The sequence below is a fragment of the Chelonoidis abingdonii genome, chromosome 11, assembly GCF_003597395.2.
Source record: "Chelonoidis abingdonii isolate Lonesome George chromosome 11, CheloAbing_2.0, whole genome shotgun sequence".
In the NCBI taxonomy this organism is placed as follows: Eukaryota; Metazoa; Chordata; order Testudines; family Testudinidae; genus Chelonoidis; species Chelonoidis abingdonii.
Genome location: NC_133779.1, coordinates 7,973,656 through 8,000,887, shown reverse-complemented (window position 1 = coordinate 8,000,887; position 27,232 = coordinate 7,973,656). Strand labels below are relative to the sequence as shown.

Sequence of the window (27,232 nt, the reverse complement as noted above, 5' to 3'; positions counted from 1 at the left end):
TCCACCTCACCGCTAGGGTACCCCAGCATATTACATGTATTACATTTGTTCTTCACCTGCAGGTATTTAGAGAATTGGAATATTTACATGCAGAAAATCCATTAAACAATGCCCATAGAAGGTACTTCAATTTAGATAAGATCATATATCTAAGAGAGCGTTAATCTCCAAAAAGCCCTAACAAGCGTGAGCAAATGTATCTATTGAGGAAAGGAACGGGTGTAATTGAATATCATCTTGCCCAGGATAAAAAGAAAGTGTCTGCGTTCAAGGTCAAGAATCAACGCACTATGCTAAGTACAAAGAAAACTGCTTTCAGCCCAGCTGGCTGTGGAAACAAAAAATATATAGACAAGGCGAACAAAGGCCAATACAAGTTACAGAACTGAGATTACATTTGCAAAGCTAACTGTCCAGTAAGATCCAACAGTGTGCTTTGTGACCCTGGAGCTGTGTGGTGGGTGAACCCAAGAAGCCACAAGGCAGTCCGACATGGATGAATCTCTGAAAGAGACCTGCAGGAGATTCCAGGGGGTAAGAGAACACCTCCCAAGGCGGAATGTTGGAAATTCTGGACAAGCTGTATACAGGTAATCTCCGTCACCTCCCCTTCTGAACACTATACACAGAAGTGGCCAGTCTGACGACGTGTGTGAGTATGAAAGGGGCTTGGGCTGAAATGTTTTTTTCCTTGAATTAATGGAGCTTTAAAAATCAGTTATATGGTGTGTTTCTTTTCTATTCCCCAACAGATCCTGTAGTGTCAGCCTGATCACCTGACACGAGGGATAAATTGTAACAGAAATTTGTCACAGTTTGGTGAGCAATTAAGAAGGGGGAGCCTGCAAATATTACACCATCTATGTTTTACCTTGTTATTTATGTTTGCTTTGGTGTACTGTTGTGTGTATATGTTGAGAATTCATAAGTAAAAGAACCATAATAGGAAAGGAAACGCCATGTGGTTTGTTCTCCTGTTTAACCGGTTACTGTTGATTTTCTGCTCTGTTTTTTAGGCGTTGGTGTGGCAACGAATCTGAATCTCTCTTCGTAATTCCTCGGAGTGGAAGCCAGTGTGTGCGAGGAACTCTTGAGGTCGAATTGAGATCTTTCTGTCCGTCCCCTGTAGCGTCAGTTATAGAAGTGGGAAAGCTGTTAGACTGTAATTTCTTTGCTCTCTGTGTAATTTCTCTCTTCTTCTGGTTTAAGTTCGGCAACAATGGTACTTCTGGGAAACCCTCTAAAGGGTTTGGAATTGTATGTTAAGTAAATGGCCTTTGCCATGAGCCATGTGTTTTGTCAGTGACAAGCCTCATGAGGGAGGACTCGGGTAGTCTTGTGAGTAAGAATGTTAGGAAAGAGCAAGGAGGGTGGGGTAGTTAAGAAGCCCACCCTCCTAGCTAAACTGGTAGTGAACAAGTTGGTGCCATGGAAGGACGTTCGCCAAAAAGCAGATTGGCCCCGGCAGGCAACACGACATTAGAAAACAGGTTGGAAAACTTTTGAGGTGTAGTGGAAGAAGAGGAGTCAGTAAGTGTAAGCATGGGATTTCAAATACCCAGGACTTATTGAATGGTGATTTGAGTTAATAAAAGTAGTGTTGGAGATAAGCAAGTGATTAAGGGAGAGTGAGAAGTTAACTCTGTAGTTGCTGGAGAACAGCAGTTAAACTTTATAAAATTGCTAAATAAAAAATGTCTTGGGTTGGAGAATGTTTGTAAATAAATTCAGGCAAAGAATTATTGATTGCAATCTTTGATTTGCTATGAACATTTATTGAATTTGCTGAAGAATGTATACAGTGTTATGTAATTGAAACACTGCTGCCTATGAAACAAATACAGAAAATTATGGGTAATTTTTCTGTTTTGCTGCATGTTAGCAAGGTATTTGTATATTTGAGTCGAGTGGTTGTTCCCAGAGGGGTAACTCTGTTTTGTTTGTTGTCTTTTCTGATAATCAGAGAAAATGAGCCTAGCCCTTTTGAACAGATTCACATATCATGCATTTACGGCACATAGGGAATTATGTTTTGTTGTTCTTGGTTTGTGTTGGTGGTGTTATGTCTCGTGCCAAGTTGTGTGTTTGGTGTTTTCTATGGATGGTTGGTTGGAATCAGGAGAATGTGATATATCTGAGTCAATGCATTTCCTTAAGTGCAAAAAGAACTTCATTGCAAATTGTGAATTGCAAAAAATGTGTTGTTACAATTTGCAACTAAAGTCTCTTGAAAGCAAACAATGAAAGTTTAAACCACTCCCTATTGTACATGGGATCCTTTGCGATACCTCAGATTTCTAGCCAGGGGAGGGATGGTGGAAGCTTATTGGACTAGGGGTTAAATTGAATGAACTCCCAATAGTGGTGGGCTTGTCCTGGCTTGTTGCCTCCAAGTTCTGTAATAAAATTTTTTAGTGAAAGGGTATATGTGGGCATGACATGATAATAAGAACTAATTACTGTCATATGCAATGTTTATGTGTTCGTTGTTGGGAAAAGGTGTATATAGTAAAAAGTGAAGTTTCCTTTGTAGATTAAAAGAAGCCAACGAAAAAAAAAACCAAAAACAGAATAAGGTTTACTGAAATAAAAAATGCAATGCTCAGGACTAAGATAGGAACTGCTCCATCACGGTCAAGACTTGCTAACAACCAGGAAGGAGGGCTTGAATTTGCCACACATTTATAAGGTTTGCAAACAGCTGCTAGGCGCTAATGTTAATTGTTAATTTCTTTCTCACAGTAAAGAGCGCTACCAAAGACCCTAGCAGCCCTGCACTCCTTGAACAGGCGACTGATGAATGTATTAAAGGTACCAATGAAAGACTGCTCTGGTCCGCACTGAAAGCCTTATTAAGTTCCTGCTGACCCTAAAACACGTGTGATGCAAGCCTGACTGGGGACCCAAGATTCTACACTGCAAAAGACCCTCATCTGCGGGAGAATTTCTCCTACTATGTTAGCTGTTCTCCTCTAGCATTCCCCTGTGCCTTACTGACGAAGCAGGGGACAAAAGTACAGGTGACTCTAGAACGCTCTCCCTTGTCATGACAGATCTATGCATTTGCATTTTTAGAAAGCAAACCTTAAGTGGGATGCTCGTAACTCTCCCTGTAGGATGCTGCACCACGATGTGTTGCGAGAGAAGAGGAGACTCACTCCACTTGAATGCCAAAGTCCAGGAATTCCTTGACTAGAAAGAATTAGACTGACCGCTGTGAAAAAAAAGAATTATACACTGGCGGGAGAATTTGTGGACATGCTTAGGAATGTGTATTGATTGGATTTTGAGATTTATTCTACAGGTCGCTGACCATGTTTCTGGATAAATCCTTCACATTGTATTGCTCTCTCTATTGGATTTTTAAATAACAATACTGAAAGTTTGTTCTGCACTAAAAATGTTACCCGTATTGAAACCATTCAGTGACTAATAATGTAACCCCTCCATGCTATTAATTCGATGCTTTGAAAGTACCTAGATAGTTAAATAAAGGTGTATATAGTATTACCAAGGAAAGATGTATTGAATATCACTGAGGCTGGGAAGCATTGCAGGGGATCTAGTTATGTGTAGAATCAGGATTTCCTGAATGACCAAGCTGATGGCCATTCGGAGTGATCTTGAGTACAGACTTGGCCCACTGCCCTTACAGAGCATCAGAATACCACTGATCTTTGATTGGAGTACAAGTGCGACACTTTCTGTAAGGTGGGTGTCCCAGGGTGGTAATGCGCCCGATATATAGGGGATGAATGCTGTACTTATGTCCCAGAAAACGCACAGAATATTAACAAGCACATCCTGTCAGCCGAACAGGCTTTTGAACAGTGGAAGGCCCAGGAAAGGGAACCCACTATTTCTGATTCTCTCTGGAGTTGGTTACCCAACCTGGGGGGACTAGGGGAAGGCATTGTTCGCCTCCTGCTCACTGGTGTGGTGTTGTGTATCGTTACTCTTCTCTTGCTTGCTTGCTGTAAAGCATTCCAGCTCCCTAGAGCTTAATCGAATGTTATCCTTTGGATGTGAGAACACTCAGCCAAAAGTTTGTTGAGTATTCTCAAAGGAGGGAGTTGTTGGTGTCACTAGGCATAAATCTAGGTACTCGGGAAAATGGAAGACCACGAGTGTCAATAAAGCCCTCCTGCTCAGGCCTCAATGAACCATTGTTCCTCCATGTTTAACACTTTGTGTACCCTAGTGTAACCTAATGTGTTAATAGCTGTAAAATGTAATGTCAGCAGTTAGTTTTCTGATTGTAACAGCCAGTTCCCTGCTGTAATACACTGGAGCTAAATTGAAGCAAGTTTCAAGGCCACTCTTAGATACAGCATACATGTCTCTGCAGCAGAAAGGGGAGAGGGAGGGGGAAGACAAAAAAATTGAGTGAGAAAAGATATTTCAGCTGGATGGGAAAGGAGGGGAGGAGTAAAAGATCAGTTAGTCAGCAAGAAAAAGTTTTGTAGTAAACAACTGGGATATAAAAGGAAGAAATTGCTTGTTTTAGGTGTGCAGGAATTGAGAATTTTCTCCCTTGCACTTTATTTGAGCTCAAATGAACTTGTGTTTTGCTTCTCCACCCTGGTGTGTTCATTGGCGCTACGCACTCCGGGCCACGAACCGCTGTTGCTTAGCCTCTGGCACTTTGTGTCGGCAACAGGGCAGCCCTTGTCTCAGCCCCCACTTCCCCTACCTTGCGGGGGTCCAGGGCTCTTACCCAGGGGGTTCCCAGCGGCTCTGTCCCGACACATCCTCCAGCAGAGCAGGATGCTGCAGATCAGCACCACGAGGGCACCCAGGCCGAGGAGCACAGAGCAAAGTAGTCCAGGACCTGGAGAGAGAACCAGACAATGAGCTCAGCCCATCTCTGCCCGACAACCCCTGAGACCAACTCCCTTCCCACCCACAGCCCCTTGCCAAGGCTGGCTCCCTCCCCTGCCCCATAACCCCCCAGGGCCCGACTCTGTCCCCCGCATAGTAGGGTGACTATACATCCTGTTTTGGCCAGGATAGTCCCTGTTTTAAGCCTTGTCCCAGCCGTTCCGATCTTTTCAGCAAACAAGGGTATTTATCAAAAAGTAGGGTGCAGAGGAACGTTTGGGGGGCAGATGGCAATGCCAGCTCCATGCAGGGGGAGAGGCAGGGGTCGGGTGGGGGGCAGGCAGGGCTCGAGTGAGTAGCGACGCCAGCCCCAGCCTGGCATGAGGGGGAAGGCAGGACTCGGGTGAGTGGCTTGGACCAGCCCTGCACAGTGTGGGGCAGGAGGGCTTGGGCTAGCCCCATGTGGTGTTCCATTTTCCCTATGGGAAATATGGTCACCGTACCCCACAGCACCCCCCTCACACACACACACACACACACAGAGCCAGAGACAGATTAATGTTTCCTGGCACCCTGGGCCAGAGCAAGTGGGGGGCCCTCCCTACCTCTTCGGCCTGCAACCCCCCCAGGGCCCCATCCCCTCCAGTTCTGCCCATGTTCCACCCACAGTCCTGACCCATTCCACCCCCACTGCAGTCCCACAATGCATTTCACAATCCATTTGCTCCTCACTGCCCCCTCCTGCACTGCAGCCCCAAGGCCGGAGAAGCTCTGTCCCCCCCTGCCACAGTCCCAGGGCTGCAGTGGGGAGCGAGCACTCCTCCAGTCCTGGGGCCGCAGCGGTTGCCAACTTCCTACTCCCACAAAATTGAACAACCTTGGCCTGCCCCCTGCCCCGCTCCTCCTCTGAGGCCCTGCCCATGTCCCGCCCCTTCTCTGGGGCCCCGCCCCTGCTCATTCTACCCTTCCCCCTTCCATCGCTCGCTCTCCCCACCCTCACTCACTCATTTTCACCGGGCTTGCTCAGGGGGCTGGGGTGCTGGGGAGGAGGGGTACAGGCTCTTGCTGAGGGTGCAGACTCTGATGTGGCCAGGGATGAGGGATTTAGGGTGCAGCTAGGGGTTCTAGGTGATGAGGGGTTTGAGGTTTAGAAGGGTGCTCTAGGCTGGGATTGAGCAGTTCGGAGGCCAGGAAGGGGATCAGGACTGGGGCTGGGGCAGTGGGTTGGGGCCTGGGAGGAGGTCAGGGTGCAGGCTATGGGTGGCACTTTCCTCAAGCTGCTCCCAAAAGCAGCGGCATGTCCCCGCTCCATCTCCTGCACGGAGGTGTGGCCAGGAGGCTCTGCATGCTGCTCGGTCCACAGGCACCAGCCCTGCAGCTCCCATTGCCCTTGGTTCCTGGACAATGGGGGCTGCAGAGGCAGTGCTTGGGGCAGGGGTAGCGTGTGGAGCCCCCTGGCTGCCCTACGTGCAGGAGCTGGAGAGGGGACATGCCAGCTGCTTCCCGGAAGCCGCAACGAGCCTGCCAGCTCTGCTGCACAGCGAAGTCAATGGCCCTGTTAGCAGTGCTGACCGTAGCCACCAGGATCCCTTTTCAACCAGATGTTCCGGTCAACAACTGAACACCTGGTCACCCAAGCTGGGGCTTCCCCCATTCCACCTGCCTGCCATGGTGGATTCTGCCAGGGATTGAACTCAGGGCACGACGGCTTTCCCCACCCCTCTCACCTGGTGCTTCTGCTAGGGCTCTGGGCTTCTGTTGCCCCATGGCGGATTTCTGCTGGGGGTGGGGCACCCATTTTTCTGGGGCCCCCAATTGGCTGGGACCTCTGGGCACGGGGCCCCAGAAGGACCTTTGGATAATCCACCACTACCCATACCCTGACTCCCTCCTCTGCCCCACAGCCCCTATGGGGCCAACTCTGACTCCCACTCCACAGCCTCACCCTGAGGTCCCCTCCATGCCCCATCCCACAGTCCCACACAGAGCTGACTCCAGACCCCACAGGCTCTCTGCCCCCTAGATCTGTGTTCTGGATTTGCCTGCAGGGGTAACAGCCTCCAGCAACGGAGCCAGGGCTGACAGGAGAGGGAGCCCCGTGGTGGAGAAGGCTGCTCAGAGACCCAGGAGTGGTACTTCAGGCTGAGCAAGGCTGTGGGAACTGCTGGGACAACCAGGGTGTCACTCCCACCCACCCTGAATGCAGGAACATGGGCATGGCTACGACGCTGGTCACTCACCGGCCTGCCCGGCACACACCACGCTGGCCTCGGAGCCACGGCCACACAGCCTGGGACCCAGATTGCTCAGCTGACACTCGCTGATGAGAGACTCCTGGCCCGAGCAGCTCACGCCCTCCAGCCAGACGTCGCCGGCCCCGTGACCAAACTGAGCAAGCCCTGGGGCTGACAGTGCTGAGTCACAGCCCAGCTGCTTGTACACCACCCCCGCCTCCGGCAGGCCCCAGCCAGCATCACACACAGCACCCCAGGTATTGTTAATCAGCACCTCCACTCGCCCGGAGCAGGGGCTTGGGCCACTTGTCAGCCACAGCCTCAGCTGGCCCTGATCTAAAACACAAAGCACAGGGCATGAGAGGCTGTTGCCAGCCGCCAGGTGCCCGGATACACAGCACCGCATGTGGGGGGATAGGGGGTTCTGCACAGAGCAGAGAGGGGCCATTTTTATATCACCCCACCCCTGTGTGTGCACACTCACTCACAAACACACACACACTGCTCCCCCCTACACGCAATGCCACAAAAGCAGACACAAACATGCACAACCCCCATACATCCCTGTGCACACCCACACATTGCCTCAAACACACACACTGCCACATGCACACGCACTGCCGCATATGTATGCAAATATTCATAGACTGTCCCGTGCGCACCCCTTCCCACACACACCTGCACAAACACTGCCTGTCATAAGTATAAAGGAAAGAGTAGCATAAAATTCCTCCTGGGCAGCTATACTGAATCACTTCACCTGTAAGGGGTTAAGAAGCTCAAATAACCTTGTTGGCACCTGACCAGAAAGACCAATAAGTAAAGAAGATACTTTCAAATGGGGGGGGGGTTGTGCTCTCTTTGTTTGTTCCCTCTCCAGATGGAGAGAGAGACCACGCAGGTACAACATCTGAAAACCTACCTAAAATGAACCATCTAAGATTACAAAAACTGTAAGTAAGGCAAGGAAATGCATTAGGTTATCTTTTGTTTTAGCTTGTGAATATTCCCTATGCTACGAGGTAGTTTTATTTCTGTTTTTGTAACTGTGAAGCTGAGTCCAGTGGGGAGTCCTCTGTGTTTTAAATCCTTTTATTACCCTGTAAAGTTACCTTCCATTCTGATTTTGTAGGTGTGATTCTTTTACTTCTTTCTTTATAATAAAATTCTTCTTTTAAGAACCTGATTGATTTTAGTGTTCTAAAGATAAAGAGTCTGGTCTGTGTTTACACGGTATATCATTCTCAAGCCTCCCCAGGAAAGGGAGTGAAAGGGATTGCGGGGATATTTTGGGGGAAATTGGGATTCCAGGTGACCAGTCCCTGAATTTTTGGTTAAATCACTTGGTGGTGGCAGCAATACTGTCCAACGACAAGGAAAGGAAATTGTGCCATGGGGAAGTTTTTAACCTAAGCTGGTAGAATATAAGCTTAGAGGGTCTTTCACGTGGGTCCCCACATCTGTAGCCCAGAGTTCAGAGCGGGGAGGGAATCCTGACACTGCCAGAAACAGGTACAGAGACAATCACACACAAAACCCGAAATGCACACACACACCAACACACCCTAGGCTGACTCCCAGGGGTTAGCACGCTCTGCAGAGCCCCCAATCCACTTCCAGCAGCACAGGCTCCTGCACCCTGTTTGTTACCTGAGCACACAACACTGGCATCTTCTCCGGGGTTACAGCCATGCTCTCCCCAAGGCTTAGCCCTGCATTCGGTGAGGGCAGCTTCTGCCCCTGTGCAGTGAACCTCATCCAGCCACACATGGTCAGATCCTTGTCCAAAGTAAGCCCCATGTGGTGCTGATAACGCCATCCCACAGCCCAGCTGCCTGCACACGACTTCAGCCTCGGACAAGTCCCAGCTGCCATCACACACGGTTCCCCACAGCAGGCTGTGAAGCACCTCGACTCTCCCAGAGCAGGGACTTGGGCCGTTCACCAGTCGGAGCTGAGCCACTTCTGAAACACCTGAGTCTGCAAAGCCCCAAAGGAATAAACACTCAGGCAGGTTCCTGTGCATCTGATCTCTAGTGACACAGGGAACGTAGCGCTTTGAGACACAGGACTGGCTGGAGAGGCAGGCTCTGGAAATTGAAAGCAAGGAAACTGCCAGCTATTGCTTGTTTCTACTGTGTTCAGGGAAACAGGACTTTGTAAATAAATCAGACTGCACCAAAGAAACACTTGACTTGTGTAATCAATTCCTCCTCTTCCCAGAAATACCCCTCAAGGCCCCACTATGACTAATGCAACAATCCGGCAACGCTCCTCATTTAGGAAGAGCAGAGTGGGCACACGGTGGGGGGGAACCTGACTTGCTTTACAGTTAGCGAGCACTCAGCAGAGTCGGGCATGGAAAGCGTAGGGAACACTGTTCCCATTGAGCCATGGCAAGAGGGCAGGGTTGCCATCTTTCTAATCTCATAAGACTGAACGGCCCTGAAACAATTCCTAGAGCAGATGGTTTAGAAAAACATCCAATCTTGATTCAAAAATTGCCAGCGATGGAGAATCCATCACAATGCTTGGAAAATTGTTCCAGTGCTTAATTATCTCACCGTTACAAATGTAAGCCTTATTTCCAGTCTGAATTTGTAAAGCTTAAACTTCAGCCCATTGGATCGTACTATACCCTTCTCAGCTGGACAGTTTGTTCCCTGTATAGGTACTTATAGCCTGTGATCAAGTCACCTGTGATGGGGTGAGGGCACCCCATCCAGTGTGGGGTGAGTGCACCCCATGCTCTGATCCACCCTCTGTCTGAGGGCAGTGAGGCCAAATGGCTAGAGCCGATATAACTGCCTTTGCCTCCAGGACTGTACAGCCTAGTGGTCAGAGTCAATTCGGCTGCCCTCATTCTCAGGAGTAGAAAACCTAATGGTAAGGATTGATACGGGTGCCCTCTCCCTCAGGGCTGTGTGGCCCAATGGCCAGAGTCAACAGAGTTGCCCTTATTCACTGGGGGGGGCGGGGTAGGCTTTGCGGCCAGAGCCAATGGGCCACCACCTGAGGGAAAGGGGTGGCTGGAGTAGGGGGACCTGTGCCCACCATGCTCCACTGGGTCCCAGCCCAGGGCCCTAACAGTGCTGGAGCACTCCGCCACTGAGTCAGCAGGGCTCCAACCGAAATACACCAACTTCCCACAGGAATATAGCTAGTCCGCCCTGGGCTACTTCCCACCAGGCTTCCCAGTGACTTGATGTTCAGCAGCAAGACCTGGCCAGGCCCCCTGCACCTGTACAGGTCAGAGATACACTGCAGTCTTAGGGCAGGTGACACTATAAATTTGCATCAGCACAGCTCCTGCCATAACCCTTCTGATGAAGATGCTCTAAGCCAGGGGGTTTCAAACTTTTTTCATTTGTGGACCTTGAGATATTTCAAATGGAGGTGAGGAGCTGTGTCCACGGGACACGCTCTCCTGCCAGCATAGCACTTTCTACATGGGGAGTTGAGGTCGGTATAACTACGTCACTCAGGGGTGCGGATTTTTCACAGCCCTGAGCAACATAATTATACCAAAGTAATTGTGTAGTGTAACCCTGGCCGTATCTCAGTGCCTGAGGACAGCATTCCAGCAGGTGGAGGAAAAAGATGAGCCGGAAGGGAGCGTGCCAGACACGAGATGTCAGGAGAGAGGAGAATGAAATGCCCACGCAGGAAGGACAGCAGCTGCAGCAGCAGCTGCATGACTGGAAAAAGCATCCTGGAAAAGAATCCCAAACGTACTCCTTTTTGGAGGGGACTTTACGTGATCATTAAAAACTGAACAACTTATCCTTGCTGATACCAAAAGCAAGAGCATGCAGCTTACCTCAGCACATTGCCATCTTCTACAGACAGCCTGTCCACAACAGATAGGCCTCACTGAGAGGGCATGAACCCTGAACTCACTGATAATCTAGATCCAACTACGACTGATGTCTCCATGAGTGAATATAGGACTCGAGCATGCAGAGTGACAAGGAAACCTGTGTGGATGGCAGAGTACCTCGGTTCCTAGGAAGTTATTGTTTTAAATTCTCATTTAACTGGCAGTGGGGAGGGGAAAGCTCTAGCGATCAGTGCAGACAGCACCAATACCAACAGATGGGGCTGATGCTGAATCTTTATCTTAGTCTTAAGTTACAGAGAATGATTCAGAGAAGGAGCAAAGAAGCCCAGACACAGCCAGAGAATCGCTGATCATGTGACCTTCTGAAAAATGCTAAGAGCTTTGGGGTCAGGGTGGGCTGAAAAGAGACTTTGAACTGTGAGCAACGAAACTCTCTCCTTTTGTTTGATTTCGGCGGTGTTCAGTGAGACAGGACTTTGTACAGGCTTTGTAAATAACCAGGACTGCGTTGCAGAAATCCAGCAATGTCAATAACTGTCTCCCTCCTCTTACTTGATATTCCCCCACTTATACATCGCAGGATCACGTCTGCCCGCTTAGCTACAGAATCTTCAATCTCTCCTTTGAACAGAAACAATCCACTTGACCCTGAAAATTAGCTAACAGCTCAGATCAAAAAGGCGTAACGACAGTGAAAAGTAGTATTTGTAATGTATCGGGAACAAACAGAAATCCTAGCAATGGCCTAGATCCGATGCATGGCAGGGACGGTAAAATTTTCAGTAAGGATGCAGAAAAGGCAGACATGAGAGATGAATATTCCTGTTTTGCCTTTGGGAAGAAGCAGGATTACAGGTTAGGTGGATAACTATAACAGTATTTATGTACTATATGTAAGCACAATCTGAATGAGGCGAAGGACGCTTGCCTCAACATACTCTGGGGTGGGTATTTGCTCGCGATCATATGCTTGTGAATGGTGGTTGTGGTGTTTTCCCAAATTAAGACAGGTTCCTTTTGCCTTTTTATTAGATATTTTCTTTGCTATAGGCAGAGTCAGTGCTTGCAAGTTGGCAAATATTGCCTTTGCGAGGTGCACAGGGTGGTGGTTAATTTTCCCCAGTCAGTGGGGGCTTGAGCTGGTTCTGTTTTGCTTTGTTTTGTATTGTGTTTCTTCTGTTTCGTATGGACCCTGACCCTTGCTGCCGGCTCCACCTGCCAGAAGGTTGCACATATTTAGACTCTGTAGGGAGATTGACATTCTGATAAGAAACATTAACACTGTACAGAACCAACATAGCCCAGACAAATGGCTTAGAAAGTGGCCAACGGACAGCAAAAATAATTGTAAATAATTTCTATAAACCCATGTTCAATTACATTACCCTCCTTTAATTCTTATTGATCGACTCCCATATCAGTCGCTCCATTGTCTTGCCTGGGATTAATGTCAGGCTAACAGGCCTGTAATTAGCTGTAATAAGCTGAGTTATCCCTTTTACCCTTGCTAAAAATTGGCACAACATTAGCTTTCTTCCAGGCTGCTAGGACTTTCCTAGCGCTCCAAGAGTTATTGAAAATCAACATTAATGGTCCAGCATGCTCCTTGCATGGCTGCTTTAAAATCCTTGGATGCAAGTTATCTGGATCTGTTGATTTTAAAGGATCTAACTTCCGTAGCTTTTCTTTAATATTCTCCTGATACACTAGAGGAATGAACAGAGTGTTATCATCACCATAGGGTGAGACTATATGATCTGTTTTTCCCAAATACAAAACAGAAATATTTATTGAACACTTCTGCTCTTCCTGCACTATTATTGATATTTTGACCATTTCCATCTGAGCATGGACCGATATCATTGTCAGGATACTTTTGGATCTTAATATAATTTAAAAACTCCCTCTTGTTGCCATTAACTTTGCTGGCCATAGAGTTCTTATTGTGTCCCTTTGCTTCTCTTATCAATTTTCTAAAAACTAGAACAATCAAGCAGAGATGAAGGCCTCTCACCACAGCACACATACCTCTCTCTGCAGTAGAGACCCATAGCACAGTGGTGAGGCGCTGGGGTCGGCACTAACTTAAGGTAAGTCTACACTACCCGCCGGATCGGCGGGTAGCAATCGGTTTTCGGGGATCGATCTATCACGTCTCATCTAGACGTGATAGATCGATCCCCGAACGCGCTCCCGTTGACTTCGGAACTCCACCAGGGCAAGTAGTGGTAGCGGAGTCGACAGGGGGAGCCACGGACGTCGATCCCGTGCCACGAGGACGAGAAGCAAGTCGAAATAAGAAACATCAACTTCAGCTACACTATTCCTGTAACTGAAGTTGCGTATCTCATATCGACCTCGCCCTCTAGTGTAGACCAGGCTTTAGACAGGGAAGCATGCTCTGTTGAGCTTATCAACAGGCTCTGTGCAGCATCAACAGTGTCATGGAGGTTGGAGTTACCTGAGCACACAACACTAGCGTCTTCTGCATAATTGTAGTTATGGTCTCCCCAAGGCCTAGCCCTGCATTTGGAGACAGCAGCTTCTGCCCCTTTGCAGTTAACATCAGCCAGCCAGGGATGGTCAGATCCTTGTCCAAACTAAGCCCCATGTGGCACTGATAACGCCGTCCCACAGCCAAGCACACAACTCAAGAATCATGTAAGTCCCAGCTGCCATCACACCCAGTACTCCACTACTGGTTATGAAACACCTCAACTCTCCCAGCGCAGCGATTGTGGCCATTCACTAGCTGGAGCAAAGACACTTCTGAGATGCCTGAGCCTTCAAACACCCAAGGGAATAAGCACTCGGGGAGGTTCCTGTGCCTCTGGTTGCTACAGATGCTGGGGAACATAGCACCTTCCACTGAGGGGTCTGAATGGGTTCCGCACACAGCAACTGCCTGTCCCGGGCTGAATCACCACCACTGACATCCAGCTCTCATGGTGGTTCCTGAGCTGCTCCCTGCAGCACATGACGTTAGCACCACACTGGACTATTGGGATCCGCACTGACTGCGAGGGTAGCGTGCCCCCTACCGAACCTCCATGCCACTCCCTGCAGCTCAGGCACGTAGAAGCGTGCAGGGGATATGAGATCGGCACCAACACCATGGGAAGAGCATCATCTTGGGGCACTAGGATCAGCGCTGGCTCAGACAGGAGAGCTGAGTGTGTGCTGAAAGAATCTCAGCCTGATCCCTGCGCCAGCCACAGTAACATCACGGAGGGTTACCTGAGCACACAATGCCGGCATCTTCTCCGTGGTGACAGTTATTGTCTCCCCAAGGCCGAGTCCTGCAACTGGAGAGGGCAGATTCTGTCCCTGTGCAGTAAACGTTATCCAGCCAGATTCGGTCTGACCATGGCCCAAATCGAGCTCTGCCTGGGGCTGATAACACGGTCCCACAGCCCAGCTGCCTACACACGACTCCAGCATCAGTTATGTCCCAGCCGTCATCACACACAGTTCCCCAGAGCTGGTTGTGAAGCACCTCGACCCTCCCAGCGCAGCGACTCGGACCGTTCACCAGTCGAAGCGGAGTCAACTCTGGAATGTCTGAGTCTGCAAATGCCCCAAAGGATAAACACTCAGGGAGATTCCTGTGCATCTGATCACTAGTGACCCTGGCGAATGTAGCGGCTCTCATTGAGAGGTCTGAACAGCCACTGCAACTGCTTGTTTACTCCCCACCACTGACATGCAGCCACCTCTGGAGTGGAACAGGGCAGCTGAGAAATCAGGCACAGAAACTCATGAGTGTAGTAGAGGAAGTGAGGAAGAGCCCTGTCTCCAGTCACAGCAGTGGGGGATATTACAGGTTCAGGAGTAATTAGTTGAGTTGGAAATCACCTGGAGTGACGGGGATAGGAGCCCCACACTTCATAAAGGGGTCCCAGGTTTCTACTGCCCTTGAGCAGCTGCAGGCTCCTTTCGACCCTAAATCCCACAAATGGGATCTTCGTTACCCAGCGCCCCATTGTGCTGTAGTGAGGCAGGGGGATCAGAGCAATCAGAGATGTGGAGGGTCTCTCACTGAGGCGTACATACTGCTCCCTGCAGAGCAGGCCCTAAGTGCTGTGCTGGGGCACTGGGGCCAGCACTGACTGCGAGGGGAGAGCGCCCCCTACTGAACCCCCATCCCGCTCCCTGCAGCACAGGCATGGAGAACTATGGGGGGGAAACGGGGTCAGAGCTGACTCAGACAGGAGAGCTGGGTCTCTGCCAAAAGCTTCCCGGCCCGATCTCTGTACCACCCACAGTGACATGATGGATGCAAGTTACCTGAGCACACAACACCGACATCTTCTCCATGGTTACAGTTATTCTCTCCCCAAGGCCGAGCCCTGCAATCGGAGAGGGCAGCTTCTGTCCCTGTGCAGTGAACATCATCCAGCCAAATACGGTCAGATCCTGGCCCAAATAGAGCTTCGCCTGGGGCTGATAGCGCTGTCCCACAGCCCAGCTGCCTGCACATGACTCCAGCATGAGTTATGTCCCAGCTGTCATCACACACGGTTCCCCACTGACGGTTGTGAAGCACCTCGACTCTCCCAGAGTAGGGACTTGGGCCGTTCACCAGTCGGAGCTGAGCCACTTCTGAAACACCTGAGTCTGCAAAGCCCCAAGGGAATAAACACTCAGGGAGGTTCCTGTGCATCTGATCACTAGTGATGCTAGGAGACGTAGCACCTCCCAATGATGGGTCTGAATAACCTCTGCAACTGCCCGTTAGGGGTTCACTCCCCACTAGGGCTGTCAATTAATCACAGTTAACTCAGTCTCAGAGTAGCTGATCAATCTGGAGTCTGGTGGCACTTTAAAGACTGAAAGATTTATTTGGGCATAATTTTATTATGCCCAAATAACTCTGTCAGTCTTTAAGGTGCCACCAGACTCCTTGTTGTTTTTGTGGATACAGACTAACGCAGTCACCTCATGATACTTGATCCATCTGGGTGCAGGGTCACATGGCTGCTGTCCCCACCCCCGAGCTGCTGCTTGGTTTATACCTAGCATGTTCATTCCCCCCCACCTCCCACTGTCGGCAGTTACAGGTTGTGTCTGGTGCTGGGCCTGTGTTTCTCCAGCAGTGAGGAGGTAAGTGAGCGTCAACACCAGAAACAGAAAAGCTAGAGGAGGTTCGAGGAAAATGTCATTCTCAGAAAGTGCGGGATACCTGAAACATTTTATTTCAAACTAGGGCTGTCGATTAATCGCAGTTAACTCATGCGATCAACACAAAAAAGTTAATCACAATTGAAAAAATTAATCATAGTTTTAATCTGTAGTGGGGCGCCTGCCCCACTCCATGAGGTGAAGGGCTGGGATAGACCAGAGAGGCTGCACAAACCAGCAGCCAATCAGTGAAGGCCTGTGGAGAGCCAATCAGGGCCAAGGAAGAGGCAGCCAGTCACGGTCAGGCTGGGTCTTATATAAATGCTGCCTAGCAAAGGAGAAGGCAGTCTCTCCCTGACCAACAAGGGGAAGGACTGGCGCCTGAGGAAAGGAGGTAGCACCTTAGAAGAGCAGTGCTGAGGAGGGTCCAGGAAGCAGAAGAGAGCTCTGACCTTGTTACCTGCCAGTCTGCAGCCCCTGCTAAAAAGGGTCGACAAGGTGCATAGGGCCAAAGAGGAAGTGGCCCAGGGAAGACAGGCGGACAAGAGGGGAGAGAAGGAGGGCAGAGAGAGGCTGCCACTAGAGGGTCCCTGGGTCAGGACCCAGGGTAACAAGTTGGCCTGGGTCCCTCCCTTGCACTGCACCTGGCCATGGAGGACTGTGGAGACAGACTGCAACTTGCCCCTGAGGTGAGAGGCTAGACTTTGGGGTTGTGGTTGGCCACTGAAGCAGGTGCACGGCTGTCGTTAACCCCCCCCCCACACACACACAATCCCCTGGACTGGGGTGAGAGTGGAGTAGTGGCCACTGCCAGAGGGCAGTGTCCTAAAGAGGGCACCACTTACAGGAAGCAACGTGGTTCCCAAATCAGCAGAGCAGACAACAGGCGAGACACCACACACAGAGGGCACTCGGTAGCTGACAAGAGCTAATCCCTAGAGCAACCAGCAGGAGGTGCCAGCAGTGGTGAGTCCTGACCCCGTCACATAATCACACGGTTAAACAATAGGATTCCAATTGAAATTTATTAAATATTTTGGATGTTTTTCTACATTTTCCAGCATATTGATTTCAATTACAATACAAAAAACAAAGTGTACAGTGCTCACTCTTTATTATTATTTTGGTTTACAAATATCTGCACTGTAAACATGATAAAAGAAATTGTATTTTTCAGTTCATCTCATAAAAGTACTGTAGTGCAATCTCTTTCCTCTGTAAGTGCGAAATACAAATATAGATTTCATTTTTTTTGCATAACTGCATTTAACAATGTAAAACTTAGAGCCTACATGTCCTACTTCTTGTTCAGCCAATCGCTAAGACAAACAAGTTTGTTTACATAAATGGGGTTTAATACTGCCTGCTTCTTATTTACAATGTCCCCAGAAAGTTAGAACAGGTGTTGGCATGGCACTTTTGCAGCTGGTATCGGAAGTTATTTACGTGCTGGATACGCTAACCATTCATATGCCCCCTCATGCTTCGGCCATCATGGTGATAATGTGTTAATTTAATTTGTGACTGAAATCCTTGGGGGAGAATTGTGTATCTCCTGCTATGTATTGTAATTGAATTCAATGTATTTGAAAAGGAGAAAACATCCTCCCAAAATTAAAATAAATGGTAGTCTATTATTGTGCAAAGGCGCGATTAATTGCATGATTAATCACGATACATTTTTTTTTCACTTAACAGCCCTGCTCCCCACTACTGCCATGCAGCCACTTCTGGGGTGGAACAGGGCAGCTGAGAGATCAGGCACAGAAACTCATGGGCTGTGTAGGAGACGAAGTGAGGAAGAAACCTGTCTCCAGTCACAGCAGTGGAGGATATTACAGGTTCAGAGGTAGCTGAGATGGAAATTACCCGGAGTGGCAGGGGTAGGAAACCCACATGAAAGGACCCCTGAGCGTCTGCAGGCTCCATTTGACCCCAAATCCCACAAATGGGATCTACGGTTGCACAGAGCCCCACTGTGCTGTAGCGGGGCAGGGGGATCAGAGCGATCAGCAATGAGGAGGGTCTCTCACTGAGGCGCACGTACTGCTCCCTGCAGCGCAGGCCCTAAGTGCTGTGCTGGGGCACTGCGTTCAGCACTGACTGCGAGGGGAGAGTGCCCTCTACTGAGCCCTCATCCTGCTCCCTGCAGCCGAGGCCTGTAGAACTGTGTCGGGAAATGGAGTCAGCACTGACGCCATGGGAAGAGCGACACTTATTGTGACCCCGAACCGGCTCCCTGCAGTACAGGCCCTTAGAACCATGCTGGGGCACTGGGGTCAGTGCTGAGTCAGACAGGAGAGCTGGGTCTGTGCTGAAAGCTTCCCACCCGATCCCTGCACCACCCACAGTGACGTGATGGATGCAAGTTACTTGAGCAAACGACACAGGCATCTTCTCCATGGGTACAGTTATTCTGTCCCCAAGGCTGAGCCCTGCAATCGGAGAGGGCAACTTCTGTCCCTGTGCAGTTAACATTATTCAGCCAAATATGGTCAGATCCTCGCCCAAAGTGAGCCCTGGTGGGGGCTGATAACGCCGTCCCACAGCCCAGCTGCCTGCACACAACTCCAGCATCCTGTAAGTCCCAGCTGTCATCACACACGGTTCCCCACTGCTGGTTGTGAAACACCTCGACTCTCCCAACCATTCACGAGTTGCAGCGGAGTCATTTCTGAGATGCTGGACTCTGCAAACACCCAAGAGAATAAACACTCAGGGAGGTTCCTGGACCTTTGATCTCTTCTGTCTCTGGGGAATGTAGCGCCTCCCGCTGACGGGTCTGACCAGTCTCTGCACAGAGGCACTGCCTGTCAAGGGCTCCCCACCACTGACCAGGCTAATCACTTGGGCAACGTTGAAGTTTGTTAACTCCCCTCCCAGCCAGCTCTCACCTAGTTAGGCAGACTGGATGGCAGTCTGTCCTACTGCTCCCACTAGAGCACTTAAAAAGATCACCCCCCTCACTGCTGGTAGGAACCTCCTGGGGAGCAGATTTACACCCTTACACCTGACACTGGTATTCGCTTTAGTGCGAATCTGTGCAGTGCTGCGGGGCAGATGCTGACATAAGCATCTTGGTGATTGGGAACTGAACACAGTCACCCATGTCATTAGTGGTTGCCTTAGCCTGACATCAGCATCGAATTTACATGTGTTGGTGCTATAGCTCCCTGAAAAGTTCACCCAGAGTCCATCCCCCTTAGAATTGCCTGGAGCACAGTGAAGTCTGGCGGGAGCCAGCTGCTCACAAGGCTGACAATGGTTCCGACCAGTGCAGAGGCAATGCACACTTGCTACAAGCAGATCGGCCTCCTCCTGAAGCAAACACTTGCTCCTGCGGTTCCTGCTCACTTGTCATGACTCACTTTGTAACATTGTTTTGTGGCGGCCATTGCTGCCTTCGTGTCTAGTGCTGCCAGCCCAGTACCAGTCTCAGATGAATGATGGCAGAGCTGGGCTGACAGCTGTGTCCTCATACAGGGGCAGCAACTCAGGGATACAGAGACTGGCTTGTTGATGAATTTCAGAAGCCCTAACTTGTATTGGCCCATTTACAACCTAGGATGCAGATCCTGGGCTAGGCTTAATGGGCCCCTTAATGGACTGGCCAGAGGCACTGCTGCAGTGCAGAGATTTGGCTTAGCCTGATCTTCTCAGTGTGCCTGTGGGGCAGCAATACAGACAGTCACACGTGGTGGAGGAGAGCCACTTCCCAGCATACCCTGGGATAGGTGTTTTGCTCATGGTTTTACCTGTTTCCGGCATTAGTCATTAGGGCCAGCGCAACTGCAAATGGAGAGTGCCCCTGAGGCAGGGCAGTCACCCTGCTCTGGCCCTGAAAAGGTTAAAAGCCAGCCCTTGGGAGGGCTGGGGCTGAAAGCCAATAAGTACAGGCTGATTGGGAAGGCAGCCACAGCGGCCACGTGCAATTAGGTGACAGCTGGCCCTATAAAAGGGCTGTGAGCCAGGAGCTGGGGCAGTCTCTCTCCAGCTTTGGAGAGAGAAGGACTGATAGCTCAGGGAACAGAATAGAACAGAGCTGGGGAAAGGCAAGAGGAGCTGGGGAGCTCCAGCCTTGCAAATCCCCAGGCTGTGGGCATGTTTAAAGGCCAGAACAGGTACTGGGGTTGCAGAGGCTGCAGCCCGGAGTTAAGCAGAGGTAGCTGGTCTAACCCTCTTGCCAATGGTGAGTGACCTTTTACAGACTGCGGTTTGCCCCAGTGAGCGGAGGCTAGATGATGACTGGCAGTAGCCACTGAGGTAAGGTGGGTGTAAAGGGTGGGGGTTCCCCCGGGAGGGGATACCCAGTGTGTGGGGGTACTGGAGTGGGTAGAACCCCAGGGTATGGGGCACCGGGGTCCAGGAGAGACACAGGAGCCTGAGGCAAGTGAGACATCGACCAACAGAGGGTGCTCCGAAGGCCGAAGGGCTAATTCCCAAGATGACCAGCAGGAGGCACCATGCTGGGAGTCTACCTTCATTACAGCCCCCTACTGACACCCCCTACTTGCAGCACAGGCCCCTAACACCGCACTAGGGCATTGGGGCCAGCCCTTACATCAAGGGGAGAGCGTGAGCGTCCCCTACTGAGCCCCCACACTGCTCCCTGCAGCACAAGCCCATAGAACCACACAGGGGAATTAGGGTCAGCACAGACTGAGAGGAGAGCGCTCCCTACTGGAACCAACAGGCAGGGAGGTAGATGAAAGTTACCTGAACACACAACACCGGCATCTTCTCGATGGTTACAGTTATTGTCTCCCCAAGGCTGAGTCCTGCAATCAGAGAGGGCAGCTTCTGTCCCGGTGCAGTGAATGTCATCCAGCCAGATACGGTCTGATCCTTGCCCAAACCGAGCTCTCCCAGGGGCTGATAACGCTGTGCCACAGCCCAGCTGCCTGCACACAACTCCAGCATGAGTTATGTCCCAGCCATTATCACACACGGTTCCCCAGAGCTGGTTGTGAAGGACCTCAACTCTCCCAGCGCAGCGACTCGGGCCGTTCACCAGTCGGAGCTGAGCCACTTCGGAGATGCCAGGGGCTGGAAACACCCCAAGGGAATCAACACTCAGGGAGGTACCTGTGCATCTGATCACTAGTGATTCTGGGAACATAGCGCCTCCCACTGATGGGTCTGAACAGCTTCTGCAACAGCCTGTTAGGGGTTCACTCCCTGTCAATTTATCACACTTAACTCACGCAATTAATTCAAAAAATTAATTGTGAAAAAAATTAGTCACCATTAAACGCAGTTTTAATCACACTGTTAAAAAATGGAATACCAATTGAAATATTGTAAATGTTTTGGATGTTTTTCTCTGTTTCCAAATATATTGATTTCAATTACAACACAGAATACAATGTGTACAGCTCCCTTTATATTATTACAGTCAAGTCTGTTTTATCCGGCATTAAATGCCAGTTAACTAAGAGGGAGGGAGTTTGGGTGCGGGAGGGAGTGCGGAGCTGGGGATTGGGCCGTGGGAAGGGTGTGTATGATGGGCTTTGGGAGAAAGTTTGGGTGCAGGAGAGAGCTTGGGGCAGGCAATTGGGGTGTGGGATGGAGTGCGGGGTGCCGGATCCGGGGGCCACTCACCTCGGGCGGCTCCCTGGAAGCAGCAACTTGTCCCAGCTCTTCCCAGGTGGAGGTGCAGCAGGGGGCTTGGCACACTCCCTCCACCCGCAGGCACTGCCCTCGCAGCTCCCATTGGCCATGGTTCCCAACCAATGGGAGCTGTGCAGCTGGCACTGGGAGGGGGCAGCACACAGAGCAGCCTGACGCACCTCCTCCACTTAGGAGTAGCTGGAGCCTGGGACAGGTCACTACTTGTGTTGAGCCATCCGACGTGAGTGGCTCCTGGATCCAACACCCTGCACCCCCTCCCATGTACTAAGCCCCCTCCTACACTCAAAGTCCCTCCCAGAGCCCTTGCTCTGCACCCCCTTCTGAGTGGTTGCAGTTTTCATTCAACTCCAAATCCCACAAAAGGGGTTTACGGTTACCCAGCGCCCCGTTGTGCTGTAGCGGGGCAGGGGGATCAAAGCTATCAGCGACGGGGAGGGTCTCTCACAGGGGCACACGTACTGCTGCCTGCAGTGCAGGCCCTAAGTGCTGTGCTGGGGGCAGTGGAACCAGCACTGACTTTGAGGGAAGAGTGCTCTCTACTGAGCCCCCAGCCTGCTCTCTGCAGCACAGGCATGAAGAACTGTTTGGGGGAAGTGGGGTCAGCACTGATACCATTGGAAGAGCTACACTTACTTTTACTCTGAACCGGCTCCCTGCTGTACAGGCCCTTAGCCCCATGCTCTGGCATTGGAGTCAGCACTGACTCAGACAGGAGAGCTGGGTCTGTGCTGAAAGCTTCCCAGCCCGATCCCTGCACCACCCACAGTAACCTGATGGATGAAGGTTACCTGAGCACTCGACACCAGCATCTTCTCCGTGGGTACAGTTATTGTCTCCCACAGGCCGAGCCCCGCAATTGGAGAAGGCAGCTTCTGTCCCTGTGCAGTTGATATTATTCAGCCAAATATGGTCAGATCCTGGCCCAAATCAAGCCCCTCCTGGGGCTGATAACACAATCCCACAGCCCAGCTGCCTGCACACAACTCCAGCATCTTGTAAGTCCCAGCCATCATCACACACCGTTCCCCACTTCTTGTTGTGAAACACCTCGACTCTCCCAGCGCAGCGACTCGAACCATTCACCAGTCGGAGCTGAGCCACTTCTGACATGCCGGAGTCTGTAAACACCCAAGGGAAGAAACACTCAGGGAGTTTCCTGTGCATCTGATCTCTCCTGTCGCTGGGGAACGTAGCACCTTGTGCTGACTGGTCTGACTGGTCTCTGCACCCAGCCACTGCCTGTCAAGGGCTCCCCACCACTGACCAGGCTAATCACTTGGGCAATGGTGAAGTTTGTTCACTACCCTCCCAGGCATCTCTCACCTAGTTAGGCAGACTGGATGGCAGTCTGTCCTACTGCTCCCACTAGAGCACTTAATGAAAAAGATCACACCCCCTCCCGCACAGCTGGCAGAAATCTCCTGGAGAGCAGATTTACACCCTCACTCCTGGAGCTGATTGTGGTGTTACTGACATGAACTGTGACCATGTAGATCATTGTTGCAACCAGAGTCCTATGGTTGCACCAGGATTTGTACAGAAGAGGCCAAGTGGGGCAGACGCTGACATAAGCATCTTGGGGATTGGGAGCTGAACACAGTCACCCTGCGTCATTAGTGGTTGCCATAGCCTGATATCAGCAACAAATTTACATGTGTTGGTGCTATAGCTCCCTGAAAACGTCACTCAGAGTCCATCCCCCTTAGAACTGCCTGGAGCACGGTGGTGGGTGGCAGCTGGCATGAAACCGCTGTGCACCAGGCTGACAATGGTTCCGACCAGTGCAGAGGCAATGCACACTTCCTACAAGCTGATCGGCCCCCTCCTGAAGCAAACACCTGCCCCTGGGGTTCCTCCTCACTTGCCACGACTAGTCTAGTGATTCCAGCCCAGTACCAGTCTCAGATGACTGATGGCAGAACTGGGCTGACAGCTGTGTCCTCACACAGGGGCAGCAACTCTGGGATAGAGAGACTGACATCCTGACGAATACAGAGACTACCGTGCTGATGGATTTCAGAAGCTCTAACTTGTATCTGCCTATTTCCAACCTGGGACTCAGATCCTGGACTAGGCTTAATGGGCCCCTGACTGGAATGGCCAGAGGCAGTGCTGCAATGCAGAAACGTGGCTTAGCCCAATCTTCTCAGTGTGCCTGTGGGGCAGCAATACAGACAGTCACAGGGGGTGGAGCAGAGCCCCGTTAGAAGACTGGACCTTGAGGATGCACAGTCAGGTGGCTGAACAAGCTAGAGGTAAGCAAGGTCTGAATGAGCTCTCCCCCTACAGCTAGGTCTATTTTATAATGAATGCGTCTACACAAGCAACCCCATTCCAGCAACCTAAAAGGCTCTTAAAATCGACTTCTTTACTCCTCTCCAGCGAGGGGAGTAGCTCTAAAATCGACCTTGCTGGGTTGAATTTGGGGTAGTGTGGATGCAAATCAATGTTTTTGGCCTCCAGGATCTATCCCAGAGTGCTCCAATATGACCGCTCTGGACAGCTCTTTCAACTCCAATGCTCTAGCCATGTACACAGGAAAATTCCAGTGAACTTTTGAATTTCATCTCCTATTTGGTCAGCATGGCAAGCTCAGCAGCACAGGTGGCCATGCAGTCCCCCCAGAATAGCAAACGACTCCAGCATGGAGTGAATGAGAGACACTGAATGTAATTGCTGTATGGGGAGAAGAATCTCTGCAGGAAAACTCCGATCAAAAAGAAAAAATGATAATATATATGCAAAATCGCACAGGGCATGATGAACAGAGGCTACAACAGGGACACTCAGCAATAGAATCTCTTCGATGTCTTCGCCCCTTTTCATCTCGGAAGATTGCAGTAGATCTGAGAAAAAAATGTATCAATCAGATCATCAGTGAGCACCAGCTGAGTCTCTTGCAAACCACTTTTGGGTGGACCAGAGTAATGAATGCCCACATACCATGTGTGCTAATGAGAGGTACATGACGGTCCTGTGCAATGACATCTCCATCCAGTATCCTACTCCCTTCTGTTCCTGCTGTGGAGAGCCCCATTTGGCCAGGAATCTAGCACAGAGTCAGAGCTCCTCAGCTTTCACAAGGTGTGAAACTTTTTCCGGTGAAGCATATTAACAAACAGGTTTAATAGGTTATCTGTATTGCTCAGAAATAGGGTGAGCACTGCTGGGTCATTCACTGTGTTTTGTGTTCCAGAGCCTAACCGGAGCAGCAGTGTGTATGTGACAGGCTTGGCCTATTGCATATAATTTGTAAACCCAGTTACTTGGGACCCATCATGTCCTTGTCGTTCCCTTGCACTAAAGAGCAAAAGACACAAGAACTGATGATGGTGATGGGATCCTAATCCAGGAACTCGTGGGAAGTACATATGCTTCTTTGAGTGAAACTGCAGCCTGCAGCCCCTGGACTCTGAGGGACCTACTCAGCTAGGGGAAAACAAGTCTGTTTGGGGAAAATTATTTCTTTTCTTAGCTTAGTTTAGGCCTTTTCTACTTTATTTGTTTGTTTTGTTTTGTTTTGTATTTTTTTTGTGATTATTTTTTTTTTTTTTTTATTTTTATTTTTTTTTTTTTTTTTTTTTTTTTTTTTTTGCTTATTTTTTGTTCCTTCCCCTCCTTTCCCCTCCCTTGAACCAGCAGACAAATCATTCATCGAAATTCTGGAAATTCTATCAAGTCGCCTCTCCTCAAAGCCACTGTGAGCTTTGGAGAATTTCTTCTTTTATACAATGAGTCAAAAAGAAAATGAAATCATTCCTGAATTTGTAGCTGGATCAAGGAAATTAATAGAGCATTGCGAGTGTGGAGAAGGTTTAAATGATGGATTATGAGATCGTAGGGTTGCCAGTTTTGACTGGATGTATTCCTAGAGCTTTCATCACATGACATAATCTTTAATTAATGATTAATCTTTAACTCCTGGCGACTCCAAGACAATCCTGGAGGGCTGGGAACCGTAAGAGACCAGAGCACAGCATGGAAAATGAAGCAACCCAAGAATAATTATTGACCAAGGCTGATTTGACCCTAAAATGCGCACTGGAAATTGATGCATCAATGGAGGCACTTACTAAAGATGCCAGGAAGCGGCAACAGGATCATGTTGTACAACAAATAAAGCAAGCGCTTAAGAAGAAACACAATATGGCAAATGCTCAAAGACTGTGCTTTCCGTGTAGCAAACAGTCTCACAATGCAAATGACTGTTGGTTCAAGGTCACAGGCTGTGGAAACTGCAGCTCACTGGGGCAGACACTACAAATGTGGAAGATAGTGCAAAATGCACAATCCCTGTCTCATGAGGGCACTCCAGAGAATTTTAGATTGATCAGTGTCATATGTGTCATCCCCACAGAATGCTGTAGCATCTACAGCTGGCTGGGAAATTTATGTCAAACTAGTGTTCCCTCAGAAAGTGCCATTTGGACAAAACCAACATTTTGCACAAACTCATTTAGATTTTGATTACATTTCATTTTGAAAAAAAATTGGGAAAAAACATTCAAAACACCCCATTTCAACATTTTCACAATAAATCATTTTGATTTTTCCATGTAAAATGACTTTTCCTTTCTAAATTTATTTCATTTTATATTTAAAAAGTTTTTTAAAAGTTCAAAACTGAAATGAAAGGTTTTGAATTTATCAAAATGAAACATTTGGATTGATCCAAATTCTGAATGTTATTTTCAGAATTTCATTTAGCAAAAAATGTTGTAAATGTTGCCCCAATTCATGACAAGGATTTTTTGGTTTTGTTTTGTTTTGAAATCTCAACATTTTTTCTTAGGATGTAAAATCAATTTTCTGACCAGCCCTAGCAGCCTCTGTATCAATCTGTTTAATTTAGAAGAGAATTAAAAAGTGTTATTAGATTCCTTTGCAAGCAGAAGGGGAGAGACTGAGGAGGATCAGAGATGATTGAAGGAGGTGAAGTTGCACGCCACAGCTCACTGTTGCTAAAAACTCACATGGGGAACTTCTTGTGCTACTACAGTGGAGGTAACCTGGGACTGTACGTGACATCTGCTAAACCTCCCTGTCGTGACATGAGCAGTTCCTGCATCCCCTGGGAGAGGGTGACTCAGAGACCTTCAGATGGCCTGGCAAAGCCTCACATTCTGGCAGGTTTCCAAAACATAACTGATGAACTCCAGCCCCAACCAACTCCCCACAGTTAACCCAGGTTTGATTTTCTTCTGAAGGAGCCAGCTAGTGCTGCCACCAGCCTGGTTTTCACCCGGACAGTCCTGGTTCTGCTTGTGTGTCCGGGGGCCACTTAACAAGCCCTAATGTCTGTTTTTTTATCTGGGTGCAAAGAGGCAGAGCAAGGGTGGGGCCTTAGGGAAAGAGGTGGGGCAGGGGCGGGGACTTGGGTGAATAGGTGGAGCAGGAGTCAGGCTACCAGCCATTAGGAAGGTGGCAACCCTAGAGCTGGTTGGCCCAGTACCTGCAGTTAGAATTTCAGCTTTATTAGGACTCTGCACTCACTCTCCAGCCCACTGTGCTTCTAGGGAGAGGCAGGGCATGGGGGGCAGGGATGTGGGGGACAGGGGTGTGCAGGTGTTAGGGGGAGGTCTGG

The 27,232-nt window shown here is 49.6% G+C and overlaps 3 protein-coding genes across 3 annotated transcripts in view; 1 reads left to right on the top strand and 2 right to left on the bottom strand.

Moving 5' to 3' along the window:
• Positions 1-27,232, top strand: part of LOC116835240 (scavenger receptor cysteine-rich domain-containing protein DMBT1-like) — a 633,172-nt gene that overhangs the window by 186,193 nt on the left and 419,747 nt on the right. The window lies entirely within an intron of this gene.
• Positions 1-27,232, bottom strand: part of LOC116835294 (scavenger receptor cysteine-rich type 1 protein M160-like) — a 225,170-nt gene that overhangs the window by 29,846 nt on the left and 168,092 nt on the right. The window contains 1 exon segment of the mRNA XM_075071406.1: positions 22,437-22,766. Coding sequence (XP_074927507.1) covers positions 22,437-22,766 — 330 coding nt within the window.
• Positions 7,054-15,559, bottom strand: LOC116828835 (scavenger receptor cysteine-rich domain-containing group B protein-like). The gene is made up of 5 exons (XM_075070508.1): positions 15,171-15,559; positions 14,124-14,441; positions 12,282-12,285; positions 8,706-9,009; positions 7,054-7,391 (listed from the first exon to the last, which is right to left on the bottom strand). Exons 1-5 carry the CDS (start codon positions 15,557-15,559, stop codon positions 7,054-7,056), a joined length of 1,353 nt encoding a protein of 450 aa, XP_074926609.1.